General features: G+C 46.2%; 1 protein-coding gene across 2 annotated transcripts in view; it reads left to right on the plus strand.

Annotated features, from left to right (window-relative positions):
* ATAD2 (ATPase family AAA domain containing 2) overlaps nucleotides 1-27,947 on the plus strand; it is a 58,993-nt gene that overhangs the window by 17,328 nt on the left and 13,718 nt on the right. For both annotated transcript variants that reach the window (XM_060243252.1, XM_060243253.1), the window contains exons 14-23: nucleotides 4,056-4,215; nucleotides 5,483-5,573; nucleotides 7,088-7,402; nucleotides 7,871-7,997; nucleotides 15,837-16,023; nucleotides 17,255-17,440; nucleotides 18,662-18,797; nucleotides 26,176-26,372; nucleotides 27,016-27,175; nucleotides 27,344-27,466. In XM_060243252.1, coding sequence (XP_060099235.1) covers nucleotides 4,056-4,215; nucleotides 5,483-5,573; nucleotides 7,088-7,402; nucleotides 7,871-7,997; nucleotides 15,837-16,023; nucleotides 17,255-17,440; nucleotides 18,662-18,797; nucleotides 26,176-26,372; nucleotides 27,016-27,175; nucleotides 27,344-27,466 — 1,682 coding nt within the window. The remainder of the gene's footprint in view (nucleotides 1-4,055; nucleotides 4,216-5,482; nucleotides 5,574-7,087; nucleotides 7,403-7,870; nucleotides 7,998-15,836; nucleotides 16,024-17,254; nucleotides 17,441-18,661; nucleotides 18,798-26,175; nucleotides 26,373-27,015; nucleotides 27,176-27,343; nucleotides 27,467-27,947) is intronic.

The following is a 27,947-nucleotide window of genomic DNA, read 5'->3' on the forward strand; positions in this document are numbered from 1 at the left end:
CCTGAGCCCTCCCAGAAACAAGCCTGCAAGCTACTTCAGGAGCTCAACAGGATTTCAAAGCAACAGATAAACACCATCCGTCACTCTGTGGGGTGCACTTCCAAGGCGATGGCCGCCTCCATTGCCCTAAGGCGACATGCTTGGCTTCGATCCTCTTCGTTGCAGCCTGATCTAAAATTCAAGATAGAAGACCTTCCCTTCGATGGCCAAGGTCTCTTTAATGCCACAACGGACGATATACTGTCCACCGTGGATGACAGCCGCAAACGAGCGAAAAGATTGGGGGTAGCCCAACAGCAACAACAACAACAGAGCTATAAGCCCAGATCATGGAAACCAACCCCCTTCAAACGTTCCAGATCCCCTCGACAATCTGAATACTGGAAACGTAAAGCTCCTCCTCCAAAGCAATCCTTTAACCAGAGACAGCAGAGACCACAACCACCTAAAAAGGCTGCATCTTCATCGAAGCAGTCTCTTTGACTTTCTACCTCTACCACGTCTCCAGGCTTCTTCCATTTCTCGACAATTGGCAACAAATAACCACAGACAAATGGGTTCTGAACATTATTTTGAGGGGCTACTCCATAGAGTTCCAAGCACCACCAAAAAGACATCATTTTGTTTCCACTCCCCCATCACCTTCCCTTCAGGAAGAAATAGACACCTTAACAGCCAAAGCGGCTATAGAGCCTGTCCCAGTCCAGTATCATCGGACAGGTTTTTATTCCAGGTACTTTCTAGTCCCGAAAAGGGATGGGGGACAGCGCCCGATTCTGGATCTAAGAGCCCTAAACAAATTCATCCGCCACAGAAAATTCAGAATGATCACCTTACAATCGATTCTGCCATTAATCCCCAGAAACTCCTGGATGGCACTGGTAGATTTACAGGACGCATACTTCCACCTGACAATACACCAATGCCACAGGAAGTTTCTGCGTTTCGCCGTTGGCAACAACCACTACCAGTTCCGAGCTCTGCCCTTCGGACTTTCCACGGCACCACGGACATTCACAAAATGTATGGCGGTTATTGCAGCGTACCTCAGGCAACGCGGCGTTGCAACCTACCCATACATAGACGATTGGCTCCTTGTGGGAGCTTCAAGGACACAGTTGATGAAGGACATTTCCATCACACTTGCGCTCCTAGCAAACCTGGGCCTCCAGGTCAATCATCAAAAGTCACACCTTACCCCAACTCAAGACATTCAGTTTATTGGGGCTCGTTTGTGCACCACGGACCACAAGGCGTATCTTCCTGTGGACAGGATATCCTCCATTCAGACGCTGGCCACACAAATAATGCAACAACCCAAACAAGCGGCCTTCAACATTCAGCGCATGTTAGGACTTATGGCAGCCACAACGGCAGTTCTGACACACGCAAGACTACGCATGCGAACCCTACAAATCTGGTTCGTCCGCGCGTTTCGACCCCAACACCAATCTCAAGGAACGGTCCTCACTGTTCCGAGCCACATCCTCCCTTCGCTCGAATGGTGGACAGTTCGAGCTCACCTGCTTGCGGGAATGCCCTTTTTACGGCCAAGTCCATCAGCAGTGGTTACAACAGACGCCTCGAGATGGGGCTGGGGAGCTCATCTCGACGTACTCACGGTCCAGGGGCAATGGACACCGTACGAACAGTCGCTCCACATCAATTGCTTAGAGCTTCTAGCTGTTCACAGAGCGTTAAAATCGTTCCTTCCATCTCTTCAAGGCCTACACGTACAGATCGCCTCAGACAATGTGGCGACGGTTTTTTATATAAACAGGCAAGGAGGGACAGCATCCACCCGCCTTTGCAAAAGAGCAATGCACCTGTGGCATTGGAGTATTGCCCATCAGATTCACCTCACTGCGGTACATCTTCCTGGCATACAGAATGTTCAAGCGGACAGACTGAGCAGATATTCCATCAACGACCACGAGTGGTCACTCCACCGGTCATACCTTCTGCCAGTATTCCGGAAATTCGGAACTCCGTCAATAGATGCGTTTGCTGCACCAGACAATGCACAGTGTGCGATCTTTTTTATGAGAGGTCCGCCCTCACAACAGTCTGCAGGGGATGCCTTCATACAGACGTGGACCGGTCCACTACACTTCCTCTTCCCTCCCTTTCCGTTAATAACACGGTGCATACAGAAAATTCAACTGGACAACACAGATTGCATTCTCGTGACGCCATGGTGGCCACGTCAGCCATGGTTCACAACCCTTCTCCTCCTGTCAGAAAGCACTTACCATCACTTCCCTCTGGCACACAACCTCCTGTCCCAACAGAACGGCAGGGTTCTGCACCACGACCCGAACAGACTTCGCCTGACGGCCTGGAGGATATGTTCTCAGACTTTCCTGAAGGAGTAAGACACGTTCTCCTTAATGCAAGGAAACCGTCAACAAGGAAGTCATATTCCATGAAATGGAAAAGGTTTTCCATCTACGCTACCAAGCATAATTTCAGACCCTCCTCGGCTTCCATGCCTCAAATCTTAGCATATACACTGCATTTGTCAGAAAAGGGCCTTACGTACTCCTCTCTGAAGGTGCACCTGGCAGCAATCTCAGCTTTTCACCCGCATGTACAGGGTCGAACTGTCTTCTCACACCCTGCTGCGAAATCCTTCTTAAAGGGAATCTTACATTTGCACCCACCACTACGGCAAATGTATCCTAGCTGGAGTTTGTCACTAGTGCTTAGCCAACTAGTAAAACCACCTTTTGAACCTATGGCTACGATACCACTTCACCTCCTCTCATGGAAAACGGCTCTTTTAGTTGCACTCACCTCTGCTAAAAGAGCAAGTGATCTCTGCGCGTTCAGAGCGGACTCGCCTTACACCATGTTTCACCATGATAAGGTGGTGTTACGGCCAGATCCCGCTTTCTTACCGAAGGTGGTCTCCGCATTCCATCTGCATAGAACCACTACCTTACCTGCCTTTTTCCAACGGCCTACGGATAAGGGCCAAGAAGCTCTACACTGTCTAGACGTGAGAAGAGCACTCGCCTACTATATAGATCGAACTGCATCGTTCCGCACAGACTCCAGACTTTTCGTGGCCTACGGCCGCCGTCATAAGGGAAAAAAGATATCTACGCAGAGACTATCAAAGTGGTTGGTTGCTGCTATAGAGCTGTGCTACAAGCTCGCGAAGCAACCAGTTCCATCTGCCATAAGAGCTCATTCTACAAGAGCTTTGTCAACGTCATCTGCCCTTGCCAGGGGTGTATCCATGGAGGACATTTGCGCTGCTGCCGCTTGGTCTTCCTCCTCGACCTTCGCCACGCACTACGCTTTGGACGTTCGTGCTAGGCGGGATGCATCCTTTGGACAGGCAGTTCTTCGCTCCATCTTTGACTAAGAAGCTGGTCCGGGCTTGGTGAGTAGTTACTTACCTTATAGCCTATAATGTGCTGCCTATGTTGCACTAACCTTTGCACTATTTTTTCCTCCAACTCTAGTGCCAGCACCCACCGCCTTGCAGATCAGCTTATCAGTCACCCATGTGTGGGACTGCACAGAGACCACGAAGAAGATAAACAGGTTACTCACCTGTAATTGATGATCTTCGAGTGGTCATCTGTGCAGTCACACACGCCCGCCCAGCCGTCCCCGCTGCTGGCTACTTGTCTTATATATCCGCGCTCCTATTATGTCAGCGGCGGGGAAAGAAACTGAGTGGGTTGGGCGCCTCCCTCGCGCTACAGGCATGCGCAGTGGATGCCTGCTCCCCAGAGCGGGAGGGAGTGCGCGCCAAAAATAACGCCTAGGCTAGCTATTTAAAATCTCCGAGGTAGGGTTCGTCCTGATAGGAAAACCCATGTGTGTGACTGCACAGATGACCACTCGAAGATCATCAATTACAGGTGAGTAACCTGTTTTTTCCCATTCATTTCAGCTCCCCCCCCTCCTCCCTAATCTCCCTAAAAACTTTGTAAGATTCCCCTGACTTTGGGGGAGGGGGCATGGAATGGGTTTCCACTTGAATAGCATGAAATTTGAATCCAAGTAGTAGTGACATGTGACATGTTTTTATTTTCTAGTTCTATTGTATCCACACTGCTCGCATTGATGGATGGCTTAGACAGCAGAGGTGAGATTGTGGTGATTGGAGCTACCAATAGACTGGATGCTATAGATCCTGCTTTACGGAGGCCTGGGCGTTTTGACAGAGAATTTCTTTTCACGTTGCCGGATAAAGATGTAAGTATCTCACTTTTTTATAATGAATATCTGTAACCCATTGATGGTCCATGGAATAGGGGAGCCTATAGACAGTCGGTCTTGCTGTCTTAGCTGCTGCATTCTGTTCTAAATGGTCCCCGAGGGAAGGCAGGCATATGGGCTGAAAAGGATATAATGCTTCATATTGTGCCTTATAGCACCCAGAGTTTTTTGGAGCTGTCCTAGTGGGCTGTTTGGACACTGTGTTGAACACTGAGAGCCTTGGTTAGCTATTGATACCTGAGGTGGTATGAAACCTCTGCTTTACTAGCTTCAGTCATTGCTTTGATGCCCATGACAAGCTGATCTTTGCCAGACTGAATATTGCAAGGCTTTTCCACATTAGGGGTGCAGTGCCCAGTGCACAAGACGATCAGTGAGCTCAAAGAGAAGAATCTTGGCACACCTGGAGTTCCATAGAAAACTGATCCAGTTAATGCACTTCCAGATATTTAGATCATTATTTGAGACATCGAATTTCAGTTAGGGTGCTGTTATGTGCAGTACTTTGATCTTTCTGCATTTGTTTCTAACAAAGATCTCTAACTTAACTAAGACTCCCTCTCTCACATCTCCTTAACCATCTAACCTTTCTCCTGTTTTTCCTTTATTTATTTATTTTATTTGATTTATATCCCGCCCTCCCCGCCGAAGCAGGCTTTGGAATTCTTTTGACCCCTTGCCATGCCTCCTTGATACTAATGTAGTTTAAATGTAAATAAATAAAATATTGGAAGTGTTGCATATACCTTCCACTGGGAAACTTGAAGGACTTTTTTCATTCTGTACATTTGGAATGAATGAAATGCTTCGTCAGACAAAGATTTATTTTCACATAAAAACCACTCATAGTTTTTTTCAGTGCTTCCTAAAAACATCTTGTTTTTCTATCAGCAAAACTTTTTAAACTCCACCCACTGTAATTTTTTGAGGTTTTTTTTTTTTAAAAAAAATCACTTTGCATCTTAAATCTCACCTGCCCTGGTTCCCCTAAATGTGCTCAATAACTGGATCCTGGTCTCCGGTTTTCAGCACTTGAAATACTTCATGGTAAAGTCTAGTGAAATCTTACGTTTAGGTAAGCATGGTTAAGATCAGGTTGAAAAAAATGAACTAAAAGCAAGAAAGGAAAGTCATTTAGACAAATAAGAATGTTGAAAGCTGCCTTGATGACAAATTGTTGCTTTTAAAAAAAATCCGTCTAGAGGCTGGAAGAATTTTTCAAAATAAACATTTTTGTTATTAGGCAAGAAGAGAGATCCTCAAAATTCACACACGAGAGTGGTCCCCTAAGCCATCAGAGATGTTCCTCGAAGAGTTAGCTGAAAAGTGTGTTGGTAAGAGAAGTCTCTCAAAATACATTTCTTCTGTCTCAGCCTTTTTCTTTAAAATACTTGTTATGATAAACTAGTTGCTCATAACCAAGTGACATATCTGTTTTGTTTTTGTTTAAAGGTCTGTTAACTTCATATAAATGAAAACAGTTTGCATACAGTGGGCCATTACATCCAGTTCAGCTACTGTTAAGAGGGAGGACTGAGCAAAATGCTGTATCAGACAATTGAAAATCAGTTTTCTGTTGTCCACTTCTGAGTCTTTGGCTGACTTTTCTCTCTGTGAAAAAGCAGAATAAAAAAAGATTATACTTAGGATTCAATTAATAGCCATCATAGGAATGTGTGTTATAGATGGAAACCGTTTTCATTGTTTTAATGGTGTATTGCAGGGTTTCCCAAACTTTCCCCCTGTGGCCCGGTTATTTTGACAATTCTCCGTGGCCCACTAAAATTTGGGGGTGGAGTCGGGAGACAGGAAATGATATACAAACATGCTTAAAACACTTGCAATATTTTGTTTAGGAAAAGTAGGAGAATAGAGGGATTTTACAATGCAATTTTAATACTAAAACATCAAGAAAAAGCACAAGGATCACACAGCAGAAAACAAAATACTCTGTCTGGGAAAACATGAAATGGCAGCCTGGGAAGACATGAAATGGAAGGCCATTTCAAGCTCTCCCCCCCCCCCCCCCCGCCCCAAGTCTACTCAGATTGCCAATGGGAAGGAAGGAAGACGGGGGAAAAGACTGACAGATATATATAGAGAGAAATAAATAAAATAAGTGGCAGGGATTTCAAGCTGCTTCCCCCCACCCCCAACGTCTACTTACATTTGCAATGGGAAGGAAGGAAGGAGATGGGTAAAGACTGACAGAAAGAGAGAGGGGGGAAGTGGGAAATAAAGCAAATATGGAAAAAGAAAGGCAGAAGGAAAGAAGAAAGTTGGAAACAATAGACAGATAAAAAAGAAAGAAAAGAAATAGGATGGAAAAGGGAGTGAAAGAAAGGAGGGACAAGGACGAAAGAAAGAGAAAAGAAAGAAACGGGATGGGAGCAACTTACCCTTAAAACTGCTGACACTTGCCCAGCATCTTGGCCCACTGAGCCCTGCGGCCAGCGGGAAATAGGGAGGCCCCGCACTGGCACGGCTGCGTCCTCCAATGTCCACTGGCCTGGGAGAAGGCCGGGAGGCACCGTGCTGGCGCGGATGCATCCCCCAACGCCCATTGGCCTGGGAGCGGGTCGGGAGGCCCTGCGCTGGCACGGATGCATTCCTCGATGCCCATTGGCCTGGGAGGGGATTGGGAGGTCCCGCGCTGGTGTGGCTGCATCCTCTGACCTCTGTTGGCCAGGGGGACATTGACGGGAGGCCCCGTGACCCAGCATCAAGGCTTCCATGGTCCGGTGCCGGGTCGCAACCCTGCCAACGGGAAATGCTGGTGTATTGCATTTAAACCTCTACGTGTTTTCAAACTGTTTGCCGGTAATTAATGCAGTTTTTTTTCTTGAAGGATATTGTGGAGCTGACATCAAGTCCATATGCACTGAAGCTGCTTTGTGTGCCTTGCGTCGACGTTATCCTCAGATTTATACCAGCAGTGCAAAATTACAGTTGGATATTTCTTCTATTAACATAACAGCTAAAGATTTTGTAGTGGCTATGCAAAAAACCACACCTGCTTCTCAGAGGGCAGTATCCTCACCTGGCCAAGCACTCTCTACCATTACAAAACCACTGCTTGAAAACACACTTCGGAGAATCCTGGAAACGCTGAGGAAAGTGTTTCCACATGCAGAGCTTGCGCAAAAGAGCAGGGGAAAGCCAGGTATGTGCATATGGATTTCTCATTGATTTGGGGAGAAATTATGCCACAGACAATGAGCAATAATGTACATTTAAGTTTAACAGTTATACGTTTATGTATTTGAATAACTGTGTGATACCAATGCTTCCATAAGAGCAAAGGGTGGGGCTGTTGGTCCAGGGACATTTGGGCTTTCTGCTGATGTCCCTTATTGGCTGCAGCTATACAGGCGCTAGGTCCCAGGCCATACCTCAGGATCACTTGACCAACAAAGATACCTTCCGTGAACTTGCTGTGTCTGGAATGGCTTTTTACTGTGCAGAGTTTGCTGAAGCATTTTTGGGTTGGTGCACTCATGCCTAATCATAGCACCAAGTATTGGTCTACTAGCATGATTTAGATGTAATGATACTGACCCGGAATGTTTCATTTAGTCCAAACATTAGAAATAGCTACATATTTACTTCTCTGTGTGTGTTTGTTTTTTAGATTTTCCAAATGATGTGTTGGATAATGACATGCTGTACAGTGATGAAGAGGGACCATTTGTGTTTGAAGCTGAACATTGCCAGAAAATGTCAGATAAGCAGAAAGAAAATACTCTTAATTTTAACAGGCAAGTATATTTCTGTGAGATTAAGACTGTAGAATTCTAATGGGATTGATGATTTGCTATTCCTGTGTAGATTAATTCATCCTAAATGAAGGTCAGTACTGAAACTTGAAAGTAGGCAGTCTTACTAGCCTGTATACCTGGGCCAAATGGCTGCTGCTTAAGAAAAATGGAAACTGGTTGATTTGATTGGAGGAGTACATTAGGGTCGGTATATTGCAGGTGCCTAACTTTTGTCTTTTAAAATGCAGTTAGCCCCCCTCCCTTTCCCAACACATTCCAACGGTATGTGTGTAAAATCCCATGGTGGAGGTCTCCTTATAGAGAGAGTTTCAGGAGAAATCTGGCACACCTTCACCACCACCCCACTTCCCTGTTGAAAATACTTAAAGTGGGTCCCCCCTCCCTCCCAGAAGGATTGTTGGGAAGTTGGTATGGACCAGGGTGACCAAATCAGCTCAAGAGCCCCACGTGGCTCTTTCACACACATTGTTTGAATCTAGAAGCTCCTGCTGCTTGGAGAAGACATTTGTCTCTTTAAATCCCTTCTCCAAGCCAAGCTGGATGGCAGGGGGGTGGGGCTTGGAGAACACATTTAAATTTTTAAAAGTGTTTTTTTTCACCCCTCCCTTCCTCCACTTTCTTTCCACCTTTCTCTCGTATTTCCTTTTTCTTCCTTTTTCCTCCCTCCCCATCTGTTAGCTTTCTTTCTACCTCTTTCTTTTCATCTTTCTCCCTCCCTCTCTCTCCCTTCCTTTCCCCTCCCTCTCCCATCTATTTGTTCTTTCTTTCTCTCCCCCCACTGCTTCCATTCTTTCCACCTCTTCCCCCACCCTTTTCTCATTTGTTTCCAATTGAGGGAGCTAGAAAACGCTTGCCAAAATATAACGCTTTCAAGAAAAATTTAAGGAAACAAATAGTTGTAATCTAGTAGTTCAGTTTATTATCAAAGATCAGTTAAAAATTGAAATAAGCTCAAGACTGCTTTTATTCTTGCCTGATGCGCGCTCTCTCTTTATGTCTGTAATAATGTATAATTACATAGTGAATCTGATGGACATGGTTGGCGTCTTGGGAGCTGGCAGGGCAGAGTGAGTCTGGCTGCATTCATGTCTTGTGGTTCTCAAGCATCTGACATTTATTCTGTGGGGCTCTTAAGTTAAGCAAGTTCGGCCACCCCTGGTTTGGGCCTTCTCAAAGACACAGGTCTTGTCTCTTTTTTTTGTAGTAGCTGAAATATAAAGAAACTACAAAAAGAACAAGATCCTTTAGCTATTCCAAATCGAAGATACATCTCATGGTATATTTTTTGAAACTGGGCTGACTTGGTTGAGTCTGAATAAAAAAAGTGGGCTAGAAATGACATAAACATGTAAACAGGACACAAAGGCAAATTGGCAAAATAAGCACTTGTAATTTCTTCAAGGAGTTGACTACTTGGACAGAGCAAACTGATTTCTACAATACTTTTTTGATACATATTTATAGAGAAAATTCCTGTTAAAGAACTCTGGATTTGATCCTACAAACTGAATAGGAGTTCAGGGAATAAATCACTATTTTCCCCTGTGCCTCCTGAAAAGTTGGCTCTAAGGGTTGAGCGGACCCTTGGAAAAAGAATGGGATGTATTGCAGGGGACATGGTTTGAGGAACAGCTGGCTGAAATTACACCCCCCCCCCACTCCCTGTTGCACTAACATTTGCATTAATGGAGCAAACAGTCAGACAAAAGGTGAGAAGGCAACTTCTGGATCTTCTTCGTGGTTTCTGTGCAGTCCCACACATGGGTTATCCGCCTGGATCGAACCAGACCTCGGAGAATTCAAAACAATCTTAAGCATTAATTTTGGCGTGCACTCCGTCTCGTTCTGGGGAGGAGACATCCACTGCGCATGCCTAGAACGGGAGGGAGGCACTCCACCCACCTAGTTTCTTCTTTACCGCCATCCGGGATACACCTACCTCGCTGCGTCTCCGTATTTCTCTGCAATCTTCACTCTGTTCCTTGCATCCTCACCGTTTTCTCTTCACCCTTCCAAGTTTTCGATCTTCTATTGTTAAAAAAAAAATTATATCTTCTACCCTTCTCTTCCCCCTCCCCCCCCCTTCCCGGACGGATGGAAGGGAAAGACACCAAAATCACCTTTAAAAAGTGCGCTCGGTGTGGGGCTAAGATTCCATCGACAGACAGACATTCTCTGTGCCTTTTCTGTCTGGGGGAGACCCATAGAACTGACACTTGCCTCCACTGTAGCCAGTTTGGGAAACAGGCTAGAAAGAATCGTGCAGCCAGGCTCAACAGTCACCTTCTGGAGTCATCATTACAGCCTGTGATGTCCCAAGCTTCGGGATCCCAAACTTCGCCATCATCCCTAACTATACAAAGGGACGTGGCTCGACCGGCAGCTTCCATGGCATCGGGTCCCAGTAAGCATAAGTCCGGAAAACACTCCAAGAAGTCCGATGATTCCAAAAAGAAACACCGTATGGAATCGACTTCTGGAAAACCCTCGGATTCGACATTCCAGAGATCGAAGCCAAAGACAGAATCGGTCTTTGGCCCCTAGGTCTCCCACTATGACTTCGGCACCACACCCAACTGTTTCCACTTCGACCTCAATGCCACCGGAGCATATCAACAAGGTACCTGATGAGATCATCCATATTCACTCGAGATCTCCTTCGATCCACGAATCCCTGCCTGAAAATATTTTTGACGAGTCGCCTGAATCATCATGCCATCGGAGTCAACAAGCTAACCTTCTTGAAGCACACTCTTTTTAAGAAGTTTCCTTGCCTTGCAAACAGCAGACTGTCTCTCCAGTGTCTCCACTTCGACAAGAGCCGTCAATGCCCAGGGAGCCATCCACCCGAGTTCTAGCAGAACGATCCCCACGTCACCGTAGGGAACATTACTACTACTTCAGTCCATCACGTTCCAGGTCACCATCCCCGCGTAGGTACTGACGGTACTACAGGTCACCCTCTTCAGAGCCACATCGGTACCGTGAAGAATCATTCCACCCTCGGTACCATGAGATGGATTACCAACCTACATACCGAGAGCCTCGATACCGTGAAGACACCTACCATCCTCGGTACCATGAGGAGGTTTCTTGCACCAGATCCCATGGAAGCCCTCTACATCGTCCAAGACATTATGCCTCAGTGTCCAAACCACTATCACCAGCCAGGTCTACTTCAGTCTGTTCAATCTCTTCAATACAACAGCCTGAACAGCCTCCCTTGACAACTAAGTCTGTGACAATGCCTACCAAATCTACTTATTCGGCTTCCACCGACGTTGCCATTGATGCCCCTGAAGAATCTGAAGCCGAACACTCAGACTCTTCTCAATCAATGACTTCTGCACCTCATTCTCCAGCCTCTGATATTACCAAGCCAGCCGACCTTTCACCATCGGAAGGATCCAAGGCTTACTTGGATTTACTCTCTAACATGGGTAATACCCTAAATATCAAACTCACCACTGACCTACCTAGAGTGTCAGACGTAGTCCATGACTTGGTGCATGCAGACCTGCTGGCAGGCTCTTTTCTTCCTATGCTTCCAGTTCATCTAGAAGCCCTAAAAGAGGCATGGGATAAACCAGCATCAGTCCCACCTACATCCAAAAGGATTGGATGCCCCAGAGTCAAAATTTCTATTCAACCATCCAGCGCCCAATTCCATGATTGTGCATTCGTCATCAAAGTCTAAGCAAACACGCCACCCGGTTCCACCTGAAAAGGAAGGAAAGAAATTAGGGAGGAAAATCTACTCTCTCGCCACCGCTACTTCCAAGATCCATAATTATTTAGCCTACTTTTCGGCATACACTTTTAATTTAATGTCTCAGCTTAGCACCATGATCCCTTCTTTACCTGACACGACATAGAAGCAAGCATCACACATACTGCAGAAGCTCTCCCATGTGAGCAAACAACAAATTAATTCAGTACGTCAATATAACAGCGCGCCTCGCGGTCTCACTGGATCGCTTCTATAAGTGACTTATGGCTACCCCAGCCCCTCTTCAGCCTCGGTTCTTCTTTTAAAATTTTACCTCACGGCTATTGAACTCAAGGGGTGGGTATGATATGGATTTCTCAGTACTAGTCTCTTCGGGGTTTTTGTTTTGTTTTCAGATGGATATAAAACTCAGTTTGTAGGGGACCACAGCAGCTTTGATAGTTTTCCCAATATACAGGCACCAGAGAACTTTAAAGTAAACCACAGATATTTATTTAAACACACACAGTCTTCAACTGGGGAATGGGAGATATTTACATGGGCTATATTGTATCTCATGCAGATAACAGTTTCTCAGTAATTCAAGCTTTATAATCTATTTTTCACTTAGGTCTCTCAGGTTTCACAGATCATATAGATTTCACTCTCCAACACTATTCTAGGCTGGCCTCTTGGGTATAATGTGCCAAGTCTCTCAAGTCGACTGGTGTCTCTTCTCCCAGCCCTTCAGACTTCTAGACTCACATCTTTCCCTCAACCACCTCTATAGCTCTTAAGAGGTGTATGTGAGGTCTGTGATCTCTCAGGTCTTCACTGTGACTCTCCTTTTGTCACACACAGCCCCTTGGCTGTCTCAATAGAGCTAGCAGTGAGCCTTGCTTCTCTCGAAGACTCTCCTCAGCTCCTTCCAAGACCAACTGCTCTTTATTTATTTATTTATATTTCGATTTATATCCCGCCCTTCCCACCGAGGTGGCTCAGGGCGGCTCACAACACATAAAACTTACATAGGTTTTGGCTTAAAAACAATTACATAATAACAGTTAAAACAATAAATTAATAAAACATAGGACAGTCTCCCTCGGACTCTTCCTGTCACTGACTGCTCTCAGCCGTTAACTGTCAATCACTTCTGAGAGTTCCGAGCACTCTGGCCCCCACCCTCAGGTTATCTGACGCAGGCTCTAAGCGTCCTTAGTTTTCTTGTTAACCCATTCATTACCGTCACAGTCACGCAGTAGCCTTCTCATCCAGGACCATGGCCACATCTATCGCTCTTACATCTTACATCCTACCATCTCTAGAATGGTGGACTCTGGAATGCCATCTTCTGACTGGAATGCTGTTCATATGGCCAACCCTGTCTGCCATTGTCACGACCGACGCTTCAAAGTGGGGATGGGGAGCCCACTTGGGAATGTTGACAGTTCAGGGTCAGTGGACAGATTACGAAAGATCCCTCCACATCAATTGCCTGGAACTCTTGGCAGTTCACAGAGCTCTAAGGCCTTTTCTGCCATCTCTTCATGGCCAACACATTCAGGTCACTTCGGACAATATTGTTGTCTTCTACATCAATCGCCAGGGAGGCACTGCTTCCGTCCGCCTCTGCGCGAGTCCTGTCCCTATGGCATTGGAGCATTGCGCAAGACATATTTCTGACAGCTGTGCATCTGCCTGGATTCCAAAATGTGAAAGCAGACGCACTAAGCTGACACCTAGTCAACAACCACGAATGGACCCTCAACTGCCTTTACCTTCAGACAGTCTTCAAAATTTTTGGAGTTCCAGAAATAGACGTCTTTGCCTCCCCACACAACACCGTGTCCATGTTTCTACACTCGAGGTCTTCCATCCCCACAATCCGCGGGAGATGCCTTCCTCCATCTGTGGTCGGGACCACTGCATTATTTATTTCCACCGATTCCTCTCATCACAAGAACACTGCAAAAAATCAAGCTAGATTGGACCAATTGTATCCTGATAACTTCATGGTGGCCCCGTCTGCCTTGGTTCACCACTCTCCTTCTACTGTCGAACAACACATTCCTCCAATTTCCCTGAGTACTTGATTTAATCTCCCAACAGGAAGGCAAGGTCCTACACCACGGCCCTGGTCTTTTAAGACTGACTGCCTGGAAGATCAGTTTTTGAATTTTCCTCAGAAGGTTCGCCATGTCATGCTCAATGCCAGAAAACCTTCCACTAGAAAATCATACTCTCTGAAACGGAAACGTTTTTCGGCATGGCCCAGATTTTTATGTATACGTTGTCTCTTTCTAAAGCGGGACTAACTTATTCTTCTTTGAAAGTGCATTTGTCAGCCATCTCAGCTTTCCATCCACGCATTGAGGGGTACACTGTTTTTCCCCACTCCGTGACTAAGGCGTTTATGAAAGGAATCCTGTGTATCCAACCTCCAATCCATCAGTTACACCCCACTTGGAGCTTATATCTCGTGCTGAGCCAACTTTTGTAACCACCTTTCGAGCCTATGGTGTCTATCCCTCTGCACCTTCTGTCATGGAAGACGGCATTGCTGGTGGCACTCACATTGGGTAGAAGGGTCAGTGACATTTGTGCTTTCAGGGCAGATCCTCCATACGCTATCTTTCACCATGATAGAGTAATATTATGCCCTGGCCTGTCCTTTCTATCTAAAGTCTCACCGTTTCATTTAGGAAGATTGTCTACTCTACCTTCATTCTTTCAATGTCCTAGTGACGACAGTCAATGGGCCCTTCACAATCTGGATGTGCATAGGGCTCTTGCCTTCTACACTGAGCGGACATGTTCTTTCTGCAATGGCACTAGACTTTTCGTAGCCTATGGAACCCACAACCAAGGTCGGAAGATCTCAACACAAAGGTTTTCTAAATGGGTTGTGGCGGCCATTACCTTATGCTACCGACTGGCTAAACAGCCTGTACCAGAACGTTTACGAGCTCATTCAGCCTTCTGCAAGGGCGTCCCGATGGAAGACATCTGTGCCGCTGCAGTCTGGTCTTCTCCATTTACGTTTGCCAAGCACTACGCTTTAGACGTTCGTGCTTGGCGTGACGCGTCCTTCGGACAGGCTGTACTGTGCTCCATTTTTGACTGACGTCCCCAGTCTTCTGTTCTGTAAGTACATTCTTTAATTTCTCATATGCATAATTAACCTTTGCCTTCTTATTACACATCCCGCACCCGCCTCCAGGCAGAATAGCTTGCCAGTCACCCATGTGTGGGACTGCACAGAGACCACAAAGAAGATGGACAGGTTTCTTACTTGTAACTGATGAACTTCGAGTGATCATCTGTGCAGTCACACACGCCCGCCCAGCCTTCCCCGCTGCTGGTTATTTTAATTTACTTACTAGGTTTTTCTATACAGCGGCTAGAAGAAACTGGGTGGGTGGAGCGCCTCCCTCGCGTTCTAGGCATGCGCAGTGGATGCCTCCTCCCCAGAACGAGATGGAGTGCGCACCAAAATTAACGCTTAAGATTGCTTTGAATTCTCCGAGGTCAGGTTCGATCCAGGTGGATAACCCATGTGTGTGACTGCACAGATGACCACTCGAAGATAATCGGTTACAGGTAAGAAACCTGTCCTTATTCCTCCCCCCCCCCCGCCCATACTCAAGCGGCTGCAATGGAGAAATACCAGATCTGTGTTATGTTAATGGTTGATACAATACGATCCAACGAGGATGAAATGGTATAGATTATTGTTTACCATTTTGAGTGTGTGGAAAGCTTATAATTACATTTGTTTAAATTTTATTGTAAGCTGCCTTGGCTCTCTGTAGGAGGAAGATAAGTAAAAATTTGATTACATTTATTTCTTATTTCTGTATGTTTGTGGGGGTGGGAAACTGGGTACAAGCTTTTTGATAGATGTTACTTGCATGTACAGAATAATGTATGGTATAATGTAAAGCATGTGTCTTGATGTTTTCTGTTGATGTATTTTGGAAGTTGTAAAAGCATGAAGAGAACTAGGTTTTGTAGCTTGATGAAAGGTTGATCATTTTGCTGATGTGTAAAGCATTACACTGATCAAAAAGCTAAATTGAAATGTGCTGAATATATATTATTTTTTTCAGAAGTGCTTATCACCAGCCTACAACATACCGACCAAGACTTTTGATAGCAGGTGAAGCTGGGTTTGGGCAGGCCTCTCACTTGGCACCAGCAGTTATACATGCTTTGGAAAAATTCACAGTGTATACATTGGACCTTTCTGTTCTCTTTGGAGTTGGTGCTGAAACACCAGAAGAAAAATGTACCCAGGTATCTCAACTGTTTTGGGTCACTACTGAACTGATGCTTTCTTGAGTTTTATCTAACATGCGTGAAATCAGTGTATGTACATACACAAATTAGCATCCACATTAGGTGTTGCTGGAATTTTTCCCTAGAAGAATGAAATCTTTTGGTTTGGTCAAGGTTAGAGCAGTTAACTTCAAAGGCATATGAAATTATGTTTTCAAGTAATGCATTTAGGGTTGTATTGCTCGTCTTAAGTTTTGTTCTTTTTAAAAAATAATTTACTTTAGGATTTAGATCAGATGTCACCATAACTGGCTCTTGAAAGATAATGAAATATTGAAAACATGTTGGTCAATGATGATTGGATTTAGTTTGATTTCAGTCAGATAAAAGAAGATGATATTGGATATATATCCCGCCCTCCACTCCAAAGAGTCTCAGAGCGGCTCACAATCTTCTTTACCTTCCTCCTCCACAACAGACACCCCGTGAGGTGGGTGGGGCTGGAGAGGGCTCTCACAGCAGCTGCCCTTTCAAGGACAACCTCTGCCAGAGCTATGGCTGACACAAGGCCATGCTAGCAGGTGCAAGTGGAGGAGTGGGGAATCAAACCCGGTTCTCCCAGATAAGAGTCCGCACACTTAACCACTACACCAAACTGGCTCTCCTGTAGGTAAGTTTGTAATGTGAGATGGAAGGAAGTGGTATAGACAAAGCATTCCATATAGAGTTTTCTATTCAAAAAGGTTCTCTGAGAAAAGGTAGTCTGATATAACATGCTACATTAGTGCATAAATTGAATTAACCTTCATTTTTTAAAGTTAGGAGACTGGGAAAGTTGAAAGCTGAGATTAAGTAGACCATTGCCACATTATTTATACCCTGCCTTCTACCAAAGTGGCTAACAAATGTACAAAATAAAATTTCATATTAAAAATTAAGCATGGCTGTCTCAGTTGCCAAAGAAGTAAGCAAACCAGCTTGTTCTGTTAAAAATTTAAATTTTGGGACCAGGCTAAAACCTTTTTCCCATATGATACTTTCAACTAGTTTTGCTGTTCTAGATAGATGTAAAACAGGCATGTATTGCTTGTACATACTGCAGGCCTGTTGGTTACTTTAGATCCTATGCCATCCATAAATCTAGGGAAGATGTTTATGCGTATGCTCTTCTATGTAACATAGGAGAGCGTTGCTAAGTTATTGGGCAGTTCTTTTCCAAGATGTGTACATTCTCTTCTTATTTTATCAGTTGATCAGCGAGGCCAAGAGGACAGCACCCAGTATAATATACGTTCCTAATGTTCACTTATGGTGGGAGACGGTTGGGCACGCACTGCAAGCTACATTTACTACACTGCTGCAGAACATTCCATCCTTTGCTCCAGTTTTGCTGCTGGCAACATCAGATGTGTATCATGCAGATTTGCCAGAAGAGGTACTTGTTGAATGAGTTTATATAGTCTCTCTTTTTAATCTATAGCACTTTATTCTAAATGCCAGAAAGCAGTAGCCTTCTAAGCAAGCTTCATGAAGGAAAGAAGCAGACTTCCTTATTTCAGTCTCTGCCTCCTTCCCATTTTTAAGTGTTTTGTCTCTTCCTGAAAAAATTAAAGATGAATAAATATGTTTGGTTGGCAGATATTTTCAAATAAAAAATGCTTGCGAAGTGTAGATGAATAACATTGTTCCATTAGTTTTCAGTAACAGGTATTTATGAATGTTACCTTATAGTCTGGAGAAATTGCCAGATAAAAAGAACAGAATGGGTGAGAACAGACAGGTGTTTAAAGCCGCCCCCCAAAGTCGCTAGGTTGCCTCCAAGGTGCCTCCCCGGCCGTCTGGAAGGCCAGGAAGTGCCCGGGGAGCTGCGGACGGGACGCGTGAGTGTTCCAGACACTCTCTGGACACCCACGGCCTGTCCCTTTCCCAAGCGTCTTCCGGAAGCTCTGGGGCGCTCTCTTTATGGCCAGCTCTTTTCAGGGTGGCTTCAAGCTGCTTCAAACCAGTCATTTGTCATCAGCCAATGATTCCCATCCATTCTTTTTGCAAGACATCAAATGCTGTAGACCAGGGGTGGGGGGCGTTTATGGTCCTTGAGATCACTTGGTCTGGGCCGAGCCTCTTTATCTCGTGGGCATTGTGAAGGACTGCTGCTGGGGTATGTGGGTGCCTTTAAAGGTCTGCTGGGAGCAGCGGGAGGGAGGGGTGGGGGTGGGAGCCAGCTACCACCAGTTCAATTTGCATGTGATTATTCCAGATGGTGTGGCCTAATATGCTAATGAGGATGTGGTCTAATATGCCTGGAACTAAGCATTTGCCTAGAGCAGCAGGCTGGGGTGTGTGTGTGCTGAATTAGGCTCTCCCCACGTGACATCAAATAGAAAAACAATTATTTACAATAATTTTGCTGTCCTGAATCGTTCTTCATCAGCGGAGCACTGTTTAAGTTGATAATTTTGTATGGCCCACAAATGATGTTACAAATATCCAAATGGCCCTTGGCAGAAAAAAGGTTCCCTGCCTCTGCTGTAGACTTTAATAATAATAATAATAAAAAAATTATACCCCGCCCTCCCCGCCGAGTTTTAGGAAAAACTCTTTGCTGTATGCATGCAATATTGTGGCACAAATTGGTTTCTTATCCAAATTATTTTAGGTACAAGTATTATTTGCTCCTGATTATGGAGAAATTTTTAATGTCTGCTTGCCTACCACTGAAGAAAGAAAAAAATTCTTTGAAGATCTCATTCTCCACCAAGCTGCTAAAACTCCCGCATCAAAAAAGAAAGCAGGTTAGTGCAGCAGATTAAACTATGTGATGGGCAGTCTTCACAGTGGAGGACGGTAAGCAGTGGGGTGCCGCAGGGCTCGGTACTGGGTCCCATGCTCTTTAACTTGTTTATAAATGATTTAGAGTTGGCAGTGAGCAGTGAAGTGACCAAGTTTGCGGATGACACTAAATTGTTCAGGGTGGTGAGAACCAGAGAGGATTGTGAGGAACTCCAAAGGGAACTGTTGAGGCTGGGTGCGTGGGCGTCAACGTGGCAGATGCGGTTCAATGTGGCCAAGTGCAAAGTAATGCACATTGGGGTCAAGAATCCCAGCTACAAATAAAAGTTGATGGGGTGTGAACTGGCAGAGACTGACAGAGAGATCTTGGGGTCGTGGTAGATAACTCACTGAAAATGTCAAGACAGTGTGCGTTTGCAATAAAAAAGGCCAACGCCATGCTGGGAATTATTAGGAAGGGAATTGAAAACAAATCAGCCAGTATCATAAAGCTCCTGTATAAATCGATGGTGCAGTCTCATTTGGAGTACTGTGTGCAGTTCTGGTCGCCGCACCTCAAAAAGGATATTATAGCATTGGAGAAAGTCCAGAAAAGGGCAACTAGAATGATTAAAGGGCTGGAACACTTTCCCTATGAAGAAAGGTTGAAATGCTGGGGACTCTTTAGCGTGGAGAAACGTCGACTGCGGGGTGACATGATAGAGGTTTACAAGATAATGCATGGGATGGAGTAGAGAAAGAAGTACTTTTCTCCCTTTCTCACAATACAAAAACTCGTGGGCATTCAATGAAATTGCTGAGCAGAAAGGTTAAAACGGATAAAAGGAAGATCTTCTTCGTGGTCTCTGTGCAGTCCCACACATGGGTTTTCCCGCTGGGACGAACCCGACCTCGGAGAATTCAAAGCTAGCCTTAAGCGTTATTTTTGGCGCGCACTTCCTCCCGCCCTGGGGAGCAGGCATCCACTGCGCATGCCTGGAGCGAGGGGAAGGCGCTCCACCCACCAGTTTCTTTCCGACCGCCGCCCGGGATAGTCCTTCCTCGCTGCGTCTCTCTTCATCCTAGCCTCTTCAGCCGCTTTTTCCACTTGCCGCAAGTTTGGTTTTTTCTTCCTTTCTCATCTTTTCTTCACCGTTTCGCTGTCAGCTAAAAAAAAAAAAAAAAAAAAGATTATTTTCTTCCCGTTTTATTCCCTCTCTTTCCTTCCCTACCCCCCCCCTTTCCCCCCGGGCGTATGGAAGGAAAAGAAGTTAAGGTCACTTTTAAAAAGTGTACCCGTTGCGGGACTAAGATCCCCACTTCAGACGGCCACTCTTTGTGTTTGATTTGTCTGGGTGAAACTCACAGAACGGACTCTTGTACTCATTGTGCCCAGTTCGGCAAACAAGCTAGAAAAAATAGGGCCGCCAGACTAAATAGCCACCTACTGACGAGATCTCTGCGACCGACTATGTCTCAGACTCCGGACTCACAGGAATCTGCACCTTCCCTCACACCACAGAGGACTGCCCCTACGGTACAGACAACCTCTGTGGCTCTGGCTCCCAGGAAGCTTAAGCCCTCAAAACACCCGAAAAAACACCATGATTCCAAGAAAAAACATGGTGAATCGGCGGAAAGGGGTGAGTCGACGCGAAAAGAGCAATCTTCTTCACCCCATCAAAGAGCTTCGGACGCGAAAGCCGCCTTAGCGGTCTCTTCCCTCCGAGTGCTCACGGCTCCAGCGGCGCCTCCAATCCTAACGCCGGCTGATACCATAGAATCTGAGGTTATCCGCGTTCATTCTCGATCACCATCGATAACAGAATTCCTGCCAGAAGACCTTCTTGCAAAGGAACCTACTCAACCACCCACCCAGCTACTGCAACAGCAGTTACAACCGGACTCCTTTCGGGACGTAACTGCGCCTCGTACCTACAAGGACGCTATGGTGTCTCCACCCCGCTTCGATTCTCCGCGCCACCGCGACCATGTACAGGATAACCGCCGGGGAAGATCACCCTCCAGAGACAGACACCTTGCGTCCCCTTTCAACAGAGACAGGCTGCGTCGGCGGTTCCCGCCACCCCCAGACAGAGAGGACAGAGAGGACGTCATACGGTACCATGATCGCTCTTTTAGCAGGGATGCACGGAGCCGGTACCGTAGCAGATCGCGTTCTCCATCCCTATACTCCTACCAGCCCTACTCACCTTCAAGATCTCCTTCTATTGAATCTTACCATGGCCGCAGAGCCCGAGACTCGCGGTACCGGAAACGGGACCGGTACCAGGATCTAGAACACCGGGATCGGTACCATCACCGGTATCAACAGCGTGACTTATCCAGGCAGCAGCAGCAGGACCTAGCACGGTACCAACACCGTAAGAACCTTGACCGCTACCAACCACAGGACTCGACACGGTACCAACCCCAGCAAAGCCCACCACGGTACCAACGCCACGAACACGCGGTATCACCTCACCGTCGCGTTTCAACCTCACCTGCTCCGTCAACATCTAAACAACCAGACAAGCACGAACTGCCTTTGCAAACGGAACCTCTCACGGAAACTTTCACACCTAACCCTCAGGATCCAAGAGATGACGACGACTCGGACGTTGAAGGTTCAGACTCTTCACGGTCCTTGTCACAACCAGCTTCTCCAGCTTCTGACATTGTCAAACCTGCGGATCTTTCCCCCTCAGAGGGAGCCAAGCCCTACTTGGACCTCATAACGGACATGGCCACGGCATTGAACATAAAGTTGACAACCGACCTTCCCAAGGTCACTGACGTCGTACATGACCTCATTAACGCAGATCTACCTGCCACCTCTTCACTGCCCATGCTACCGGTCCACCTAGAGGCACTGAAGGAGGCTTGGGATAAGCCAGCCTCCATACCACCAACGTCGAAACGTGTTGAGTCGCTATACAAGATCCATGCCCCTGAGTCAAAATTTTTATTTAATCACCCAGCGCCTAACTCCATGATTGTCCATTCGTCGTCAAGGACCAAACAAACACGTCACCCTGTTCCACCGGAGAAGGAGGGGCGGAAACTGGATACCCTAGGGAGAAAACTCTATTCTATCTCCACGGCATCAGCGAAAATCAACAATTACATGGCCCACTTCGCAGCATATGCACATAACATTGCAGCACAACTCACCAATCTAGTGCCGTCACTACCTGAAACGTCTCAACGGCAGGCCACCAAGTTACTAAGAGAACTTAATCGCCTAAGCAAGCAGCAGATTAACACTGTTCGTCATTCTGTGGGCTGCACATCCAGGTCAATGGCGACCGCAATAGCCCTTAGAAGACACGCATGGTTACGCTCGTCCACCTTGCAACAGGATATCAAATACAAAATAGAGGATCTCCCATTTGATGGCCAAGGCCTCTTTAATGCCACTACGGATGATATCCTCACCACCGTGGATGACAGTAGAAAGCGGGCCAAACGATTGGGAGTAACCCAACAACAACAACCTCAAGGGAACAAGCAAAGGCCTTGGAGAACCCCCTTTTACAAACGTAACAGATCTCCAAAGCAATCCGATTACTGGAGACGACGGGCACCCCCGGCAAAGCAGCCCTTCCAGCAACGCCAGAGACCGCAACCTTCCAAAAAGGCCACTCCAACGAGCAAGCAGTCTCTTTGACTCCACTCCTTCCGATCCCAGACTCCTCCCTTTCCTAACGACGTGGCAGTCCATAACAACGGACTCGTGGGTACTTCAAATCATAAGACAGGGTTATTTCATAGAGTTCACCTCTCAACCAAGGAACTCTCGCTTCACCACCACTCCTCCCTCACAGGCTCTTCAAAACGAAATCGACATTCTTCTGGCCAAACAGGCCATAGAGCCAATCCCCCCCCAATACCATCGCACGGGGTTTTACTCCAGGTATTTCCTGGTACCAAAGAGGGACGGGGGCCAGCGCCCAATCCTAGACTTACGCAGACTGAACAAGTACATACGTCACACAAAATTTCGCATGCTTACCCTACAGTCCACACTGCCACTCATTCCGAAAGACGCGTGGATGGCGCTTATAGATCTTCAGGATGCGTACTTCCATATAACCATCAACGGCTGCCACAGGAGATTCCTCCGTTTCGCCATGGGGAACGCCCACTACCAATTTCGGGCGCTTCCTTTCGGACTCTCAACTGCCCCGAGGGTCTTCACAAAATGTATGGCGGTCATAGCAGCGTTCCTCCGCCAACAGGGCATAGCCCTTTACCCCTATATAGACGATTGGCTGATGGTGGGGAGTTCCGAGAATCAACTCAAAGATCACATCCAAATAACTCTTCATCTACTTACTACTCTAGGACTGCAGGTCAATCATCAAAAATCTCAACTCTCCCCCTCGCAGTCAATACAGTTCATAGGGGCATTCCTATCCACCAGAGATCACAAGGCCTACCTACCCATGGACAGGGTTACAAATATCCAATCCCTAGCCAACGAAATAATTGCCCATCCAACACAAACTGCCTTCATATTTCAACGCATGTTAGGCCTCATGGCTGCAACGACTGCGGTTCTCTTACACGCGCGGCTGCGCATGCGACCACTACAACTGTGGTTTGTCAGGACTTTTCACCCACAGAGTCAGTCTCAACAGACATTACTTTCAGTTCCCAGCCACATTCTACCATCCCTAGAATGGTGGACAAATCGGCAAAACCTCCTGCAGGGAATGCCTTTCCTGACTCAATCACCTTCAACTGTTGTCACCACGGACGCATCGAGATGGGGTTGGGGAGCCCACCTCGACTCGTTGATGGCACAGGGACAGTGGACGGCGAACGAAAAGCTCCTGCATATCAATTGTCTCGAGCTCCTTGCCGTTCACAGAGCACTGAAATCCTTCCTGCCATCTCTGCACGGTCGTCACATACAGATAACATCGGACAATGTGGCGACCGTGTTCTATATCAATCGACAAGGCGGGACTGCATCCTCCCGCCTCTGCAAGATGGCCCTGCGTTTGTGGCTTTGGAGCATTGCTCACAAGATTCATCTGACCGCAGTGCACCTCCCAGGGGTACAGAATACTCAGGCAGATACCCTGAGCAGGATGTCAGTAAACGATCACGAATGGTCAATCAAAAGGAAGTACCTCCTCCCTGTCTTCACTATGTTCGGTACGCCGACCATAGATGTTTTTGCGTCCCCGGACAACGCTCAATGCGACATTTTTTACATGAGGGGCCCTCCCTCCCCCCTGTCACTAGGGGATGCCTTCATACAAACGTGGAACGGTCCACTTCATTTCCTCTTTCCACCAATCCCTCTTATAACGAGGACAATTCAGAAACTGCAGCTGGACCGTACGAACTGCATCTTGGTCACGCCTTGGTGGCCACGCCAGGCGTGGTTCACCACCCTGCTTCTCCTCTCAAACAACACTTACCACTACTTCCCACAGGTGCAGGACCTTCTGTCACAGCAGGGGGGCAGAGTCCTACACCACGACCCATCAGTCCTCAAGTTAACAGCTTGGAGGATCAGTTCTTAGGGTTTCCTGACGACGTCAGAAACATCCTTCTAAACGCTAGAAAACCCTCTACTAGAAAATCCTACACAGCTAAATGGAAGCGTTTCACACAATATGCTATGCGTAATAACTTTCACCCTGCGTCTTCCACCATCTCGCAGATCCTTACGTATACTGTCTCCCTATCAGAATCCGGTCTTACATACTCCTCACTGAGAGTACATCTAGCAGCCATTTCCGCTTTCCACCACAGTATAGACGGCCGTACGGTGTTTGCACACCCCATTACAAAATCTTTCTTGAGGGGAATCCTCCATCTAAAACCTCCGACACGGCAACTTTACCCTACATGGAGCTTATCTGTAGTGCTTAGCCAATTGATGAAACCACCTTTCGAACCGATGGCGTCTATTCCGTTACACCTTTTATCTTGGAAGACAGCCCTGTTAGTGGCACTTACCTCAGCTAAAAGAGCCAGTGACATCTGTGCCTTTCGTTCTGATCCGCCATACACTGTCTTCCATCACAATAGAGTGGTTTTGAGACCGGACCCCACCTTCCTGCCCAAGGTGGTGTCTCCATTCCACCTTCAAAGTGTAACAACTTTGCCATCTTTCTTCCAACATCCCTCCGATTCGGGACAGAGGTCTCTCCATAACCTCGACGTGCGTCGGGCCCTTGCGTTCTATTTGGACAGGACTGCTGCATTTCGCAAGGATCCAGCATTGTTTGTTTCCTACGGGACCCACAAGAAGGGACAAAAAATCTCTGTACAGAGACTATCTAAATGGCTGGTTGAAGCTATATCACTCTGTTACAAATTAGCTAAACAACCAGTGCCAGAACCCATAAGGGGACACTCTACTAGAGCACTAGCCACATCCTCTGCTTTCGCGAGGGGCATACCCATTGAAGACATCTGTGCAGCAGCCGTATGGTCTTCATCATCCACCTTCGCCACGCATTATGCCCTGGACATTCATGCGAGGCGAGACTCCTCTTTTGGGCAAGCCGTACTCCGCTCCATCTTCAACTGAGCTGTCATGCTCTCTTATGGTAAGTGGAGTACCTAATTGTTCTGATATGTATGATTTAACCTCTGAATTTCTCTTTCAGAAACAGCACCCTCCTCCATACAGGTTAGCTCATCAGTCACCCATGTGTGGGACTGCACAGAGACCACGAAGAAGATAAACAGGTTGCTTACCTGTAACTTATGATCTTCGAGTGGTCATCTGTGCAGTCACACACGCCCACCCATCCGTCCCCGCTGCTGTTTCTTTTGCGATGTGACATCTCTTAGACTCCATTACACGTAACAGCGGCTGGAAAGAAACTGGTGGGTGGAGCGCCTTCCCCTCGCTCCAGGCATGCGCAGTGGATGCCTGCTCCCCAGGGCGGGAGGAAGTGCGCGCCAAAAATAACGCTTAAGGCTAGCTTTGAATTCTCCGAGGTCGGGTTCGTCCCAGCGGGAAAACCCATGTGTGTGACTGCACAGATGACCACTCGAAGATCATAAGTTACAGGTAAGCAACCTGTTTTTCTTCTTCACCCAAAGGGTGATTAACATGTGGAATTCACTGCCACAGGAGGTGATGGCGGCCACAAGCATAGCCACCTTCAAGAGGGCTTTAGATAAAAATATGGAGCAGAGGTCCATCAGTGGCTATTAGCCACAGTGTGTGTGTGTTTGTGTGTGTATATAATTTTTGGGGGGCCACTGTGTGACAGAGTGTTGGACTGGCTGGGCCATTGGCCTGATCTAACATGCTTCTCCTATGTTCTTATGGAATAATCTACAGACTTTGTTGATTGTAGAGTATTGATAGCTGGAACTGAACCATCACCTCTTAAACATGTCACAATGTTCCATCCAATTAAGTGTTGCAGGCTTTGGAAGTATTACCAGTAGCACCATCCCCTGAACTGCAGCAGCTGACAGAGGCGGAGGTCAAACGGCTTGAGGAGCAAGAAGAAGACACTCTACGAGAACTTCGAATTTTCTTAAGAAATGTTACTCACAGGCTTGCCATTGACAAGCGCTTCAGAGTCTTTACAAAACCAGTTGATTTGCTTGAGGTAAAAATTAGTATTTTACTTCCACCTGCCAAATAAGCTGTCTAGACATAGACAGGGGTAATTCCTGGCACTTTAGTTAGAACTTTGAGATTGTATGATATAAGTATTGTTATAAAATGCTGCAAAATGCCCCTCCTGAATACTTCATTTTACAGGAATTTAATGAAATACCTGAGTGTTAAAGCCAGTTGTATGACAAAATCAGGAACCAATGTATTCTCTGCTGCCTTTGCAAAATGATTAAGCCAATATTAGATATGTTTTATCCATTAAATGTGCTAAACACGATTGTATTGGGGGGAAATATGCAAGTAATTGTTTATGGGATACTTCCCTTGGTCTTGGTTTGCTCACTTATCTAAGGTGTGAACATTCTTCTTCAGCCTGTTCCTTACTCCTGCCTCCGATCTATGTTCTCTCTCTCACATTGCATTCATTTCTGCTCAGCATTCATTACTACTCAGTGTATCTGTAGCCAGCTCCTTGCTTAAAATAGTGCCAGCTCTGCACATTAAGTCTGGCAGCCATTTAACCTGCCAGCAGTCTTGGATGCACATAAAGGATATAATATCCTCCATTTCATAGCTTAAATGAATAAATTCTATGAGCTTATGTATTAACTTGTATTATGTTAAACATGTAGGTGCCAGACTATGTCACAGTTATCAAGCAGCCAATGGATCTTTCAGCAATTATTTCTAAAATTGATCTTCACCAGTATCTGACTGCAAAAGACTATCTGAAAGATATTGATCTGATCTGTAGCAATGCACTGGAGTATAATCCAGACCGAGACCCTGGAGGTAAGCATGTACTGTCTTGCTTTAACAATATTTAAATATATAAAGATGCTGTACCTCAGATTTGTTTGGGTAAACTAGATTGTGTAATATAGAGGGAGGTGAAATACTTCTGCAAAAAGTTACTGGAAACTTCCTAGACTGATTGAGCTGCTGATTGTGTGCTTTTAGATCGTCTCATCAGACATCGAGCTTGTTCACTCAAAGACACAGCATATGCGATAGTTAAAGAGGAAATGGATGAAGACTTTGAACAACTTTGTGAAGAAATTCAAGAATATCGTAAAAAAAGAGGTGTCTGATTTACTGATTTAAAGATGTGCATATTATAACCAATTTTGTCCTGCATGAAGCAGGATTCCTCCACTTCCCCATCCTCCTGCAGTAAATTCCCCACCCCTGGAATTTCCCCCCCTTGGGTTTAGCAGATCCTTTTTTAAAAGCACAGGAGGCAAAGGGGGAGGGGGGGTCCTTCACTATGAAAGGGGCACTTGTAGAAGTCACTGCCCCCTCTCTTGCAAGTGGAAATGCTGTTGCATCAGAGGAAATGTGTGGCTGAATAAACACCACTGTTTATACATACTTAGTTTTCTTTACATAGATAATATGGATGAGTTCCAAATGCACAAATCAGTTTCCAGATTCCCCCTCCAGTTACAGCCCCTTGCATTACATTAAGTTATTCCCCCAATCGTCAGTTGCAGTGTTTGTATATGAGGTTAAAGGGAGAGCTGGAAAAGCCTCAGCATACAGTCTTTTGAATCCTAATTTCTGT

Source organism: Heteronotia binoei, chromosome 7, assembly GCF_032191835.1.
Source record: "Heteronotia binoei isolate CCM8104 ecotype False Entrance Well chromosome 7, APGP_CSIRO_Hbin_v1, whole genome shotgun sequence".
In the NCBI taxonomy this organism is placed as follows: Eukaryota; Metazoa; Chordata; class Lepidosauria; order Squamata; family Gekkonidae; genus Heteronotia; species Heteronotia binoei.